Source organism: Myotis brandtii, unplaced genomic scaffold (genome assembly GCF_000412655.1).
Source record: "Myotis brandtii unplaced genomic scaffold, ASM41265v1 scaffold731, whole genome shotgun sequence".
NCBI lineage: Eukaryota > Metazoa > Chordata > Mammalia > Chiroptera > Vespertilionidae > Myotis > Myotis brandtii.
Window position 1 is genome coordinate 1,912,548 of NW_005370895.1, and position 4,653 is coordinate 1,917,200.

General features: G+C 42.8%; 1 protein-coding gene across 1 annotated transcript in view; it reads left to right on the plus strand.

Annotated features, from left to right (window-relative positions):
- The window catches only part of LARS2 (leucyl-tRNA synthetase 2, mitochondrial), a 107,718-nt gene that overhangs the window by 79,873 nt on the left and 23,192 nt on the right, over window positions 1-4,653 (plus strand). Inside the window, exon 14 of the mRNA XM_014530284.1 lies at window positions 862-999. Coding sequence (XP_014385770.1) covers window positions 862-999 — 138 coding nt within the window. The remainder of the gene's footprint in view (window positions 1-861; window positions 1,000-4,653) is intronic.

The window sequence follows — 4,653 nt, forward strand, 5'->3', positions numbered from 1 at the left end:
CGCCCCCAGCACCCCTGAGGACCGGGAGTATGAGGAAGCCTTCCTTTTAGGATCTCTGTGGACTAAAGAGCCAGTTGGGTGACAGGGAGTTGTGGGCTCTTTTCTGACAGGTACCCTAAGTTTGCTCATTGCATTCAGGAGTCAAATACAAGCTCTTGCTGTCTGCATTTAAAACATAAGACTGAATTTCTGTTTTAAAATGAACATTTAGTGTCTGTGTGGTAATCTCCATTGTAAATGCTACATTGCCCCCTGTTGGTAAGAACTTAATCTCAATTTTCTATCATAATAAAAATTAAAATAAATTTAGATATTCAAATATGCATTATACAGAAATACCCCCCTTTTTTTGCTTGTATATTTTCCTCTTGTCCTCGTTTTATATGAAAATTGCATTTGTTAAAATATGTCCGTAATGGCTTCTGAAACAGTTTTTATAAATTTTACAAATGAACACTGATCTGACTTTTTTCTCCTTTGTTATATAAGGTTTTCTCTTTATATATATATGTATATGTATTTATTTACTTTTTATTGATTTCAGAGAGGAAGGGAGAGGGAGAGAGAGATAGAAACATCAGTGAAGAGAGAGAATCATCGATTGGCTGCCTCCTGCATGCTCCACACTGGGGATCGAGCCGCCACCCGGGCATGTGCCCTGATGGGAATCGAACAGTGACCTCCACGCTCAACCACTGAGCATTGCTGGCTGGGTTCTCTCATTATATTTTAAAAAGGAAATCAGTGTTTTTCTCTGACATAATTTATCTCAGGGCATATGCAAATTACAGCCCATCTGTCTTATTTATGCAACTGTGGCAGAGCAGGTTTTTAAAAAATGACCATTTCTCTTTCTCCCAGTCCTTTTAGCCCAGCGCTGGCGGACTACTGGATGCCTGTGGATCTGTACATTGGGGGGAAAGAGCACGCCGTCATGCACTTGTTCTACGCGAGATTCTTCAGTCATTTCTGCCACGATCAAAAAATGGTCAAGCACAGGTGAGCAGTTAGGCCGCTTTGCAAAAGAATTCAGCACCATGAACAGCAACTTAAAGCAGGCATCCGTACTGGAGCCAGTAAATGTCACAGAAGAATTCTGTTTTTCGAGTCCATTTTAGTGGTCAAGGTCAGCCTGAACCATTGGAAGTGCGTTTCTGTTGCTTAATTGTTGTAGGAGGTGGTACCGCATGTTCCCATCAAATCTTGCCTTCGCCCTTCTCTGTCTGATGGAGTTAAGCAATTGAGATTTTTTTACTTGAGAGGCAGAGAAGAGCGGTTTATGATGTTTCACTACAGCTTTTTGTCGCTTCTCATGTTCGGTCATATTTATCTTCTGGCCCCTCGGTACAAGCTCTGTTTCCAAGCTGGACTGAATCCTGCCTCAATATATCACTCTGATAAAAATATATAACGGATTAAAGGCTAGGGAATCACATTGTAAATCCATTGATAAAAAATTCTCTTCCTGTTGGCCTGTGATCTAGTCCCCAGGATGTTCAGAAAGATGTGCGTGTGCTTTTTCCCATGAAGTATACCATATATATTACATGTATTTAATGTACTAAACAACTTAAAGCATACAATGAAGTGCCATGCACCCCCTTCTCAGTTTAAGAAACAGTGTGAGAGGTTCCTTGGAGTCCCCGGGGTGCCCTCTCCAATCCTAACATCCCTCTTCCTCCACCACCACCCCTCGCCCAGCAAACCCCTGCCCTGAATCTTGAATTATTCACTCTCTTACTTTTCTTTATAAATGTATCACCTCTGTGTGTGTGTGTGTGTGTGTGTGTGTGTGTGTGTGTGTATTTCAACAATATGCACTGTTTAGTTTTCTGTGTTTTAGTGTTTTAGTATTTCAGGTGCTCTGTCCTGCTTTCCTTGCTCAACACTCCTGGGTTCATCCACGTTGCTACACAGAGTTGTAGCGTTCCTCTCTCACACTGTGGTGTCTGTTACAGGGAATGGATTCTAACGCAGAGCTCGGTGTATGTGCCCAAACCCCCAGTAGTGGTCGCTGGGCTGTTTTGTGCAGTTCTGAACAAAACTGCTGTGAGCATTCTTGTATGTGACTCCTGGCCCACGTGTCAGCGGTGTCCCTAAGAGCAGAGCTGCCGATTGTGGGGTTTGCACATGTTCAGCTTGACTCAGGAGCACCATGTTGGTTACATAAACCCACCCTCTCACAGCAGAGGTGAGGGCTCCTGTTGCTCTCTCTATGTCTTCATCATGACAACAGCTTTACATTTTGAAAAGCTGGTGGTTGTAGAATGGATTGCTCTGTGAGTTAGGTTTGCGTTAGCAACACTGCTGACTTACTGAAGTTTGGCATGTTTTTAATGTTTATGGTCCTCTGTGTGTCCTCTTACACTGGATCCTTGATTGTGTCCTTTGCTCGTATTTCTTTTTTTAATATACTTTTATTGATTTCAGAGAGGAAGGGAGAGAGAGACAGAAACATCAACAATGAGTGAGAATCATCGATCGCTGCCTCCTGCACGCCCCCTACTGGGGATTGAGCCCGAAAACCGGGCATGTGCCCTGATCAGATGGAACTCTGACCTCCTGTTCATAGGTCGATGCTCAACCACTGAGCCACGCTGGCCCGGCTGCCCATATTTCTTCTGGGTCGTGTTCTATTGTTTGTAGGAATTCTTTTTAAAAAAAATATATTTATTGATTTCAGAGAGGAAGGGAGGAGAGAGAGAGAGAGAAACATCCATGATGAGAGAGAATCATTGATCAGCTGCCTCCTGCACGCCCCCCACTGGGGACCAAAGCCCGCAACCAGGCATGTGCCCTTGGCCGGAATTGAACCTGGGACCCTTCAGTCCGCAGGCTGATGCTCTATCCACTGAGCCAAGCCAGCTAGGGCGTTTGTAGAAATTCTTGAGTTATTCTGGATGCTAATGCTTTTTCAGCTGTAGGAATTGCAAGTATTTTTTCCCAGTCCTTAGCTTGCCTTATTTTTATGTCTTTTGATGAACAAAAACTCATAATTTAATGTAGTAAATTTTACTAACCTTTCATTGCTTTTAGTGTCTCAGTAGCATCCATTTCCCCCCTGATCGGTAGAGTCCTCTCCCTCATAAATCAAGTTTTCATATATATGCAAGGGTCTGTTATAGGATCTTTATTCCTTCCATTGGTTTATTTGGTTTTTGCTGTGCTAGTTATTAACTGGATTTATTTTAATTTTATAAGTCTTAATATTCAGTAAGGGAAGTCCTCCTACTTTATTCTTTTTCTCTGGGAGTATCTTAGCTGTGATTGGACCTTTGTTCTTCCGTGTATATTTCAGATTCAGCTTCTCAGATCCACAGAAGTATCTAGTGGGAATGTGGTTGGAATTGCTATATCTTTTCTCACTCTTCCTTCTTGCATCTCTGATCTTAACATCTGAAGTCATGTCCCTTTTTTTCAAATCACATGCTTTAGAATAGCTCTCGTGTTCTTTAGTGAAGGTCCAACTATGAGTTCTCTTTTGTGAGTTTGCCAGCTCAATGACCATGTTTTACATGTTTCATTTGTCCTTTTTTTAATGCAACATCTTTTAGAATATTTTTAAATTTTTTATTTATTGATTTGAGAGAGAGAGAGAGAGAGAGAGAGAGAGAGGATTAAAGCTGTCAACGTGTTTCGTTCCTTGGTTGATTATGCATTCATTGGTTGATTCTTGTATGTGCTCTTACCAGGGATCGAGCCTGCAACCTTGGCATATTGGGACAATATGCACTGTTTAGTTTTCTGTGTTTTAGTAGGATCTTATTTCAGGTGCTCTGTCCTGCTTTCCTTGCTCAACACTCCTGGGTTCATCCACGTTGCTACACAGAGTTGTAGCGTTCCTCTCTCACACTGTGGTGTCTGTTACAGGGAATGGATTCTAACGCAGAGCTCGGTGTATGTGCCCAAACCCCCAGTAGTGGTCGCTGGGCTGTTTTGTGCAGTTCTGAACAAAACTGCTGTGAGCATTCTTGTATGTGACTCCTGGCCCACGTGTCAGCGGTGTCCCTAAGAGCAGAGCTGCCGATTGTGGGGTTTGCACATGTTCAGCTTGACTCAGGAGCACCATGTTGGTTACATAAACCCACCCTCTCACAGCAGAGGTGAGGGCTCCTGTTGCTCTCTCTATGTCTTCATCATGACAACAGCTTTACATTTTGAAAAGCTGGTGGTTGTAGAATGGATTGCTCTGTGAGTTAGGTTTGCGTTAGCAGCACCACTGACTTACTGAAGTTTGGCATGTTTTTAATGTTTATGGTCCTCTGTGTGTCCTCTTACACTGGATCCTTGATTGTGTCCTTTGCTTGTATTTCTTTTTTTAATATACTTTTATTGATTTCAGAGAGGAAGGGAGAGAGAGACAGAAACATCAACAATGAGTGAGAATCATCGATCGCTGCCTCCTGCACGCCCCCTACTGGGGATTGAGCCCGAAAACCGGGCATGTGCCCTGATCAGATGGAACTCTGACCTCCTGTTCATAGGTCGATGCTCAACCACTGAGCCACGCTGGCCCGGCTGCCCATATTTCTTCTGGGTCGTGTTCTATTGTTTGTAGGAATTCTTTTTAAAAAAAATATATTTATTGATTTCAGAGAGGAAGGGAGGAGAGAGAGAGAGAGAAACATCCATGATGAGAGAGAATCATTGATC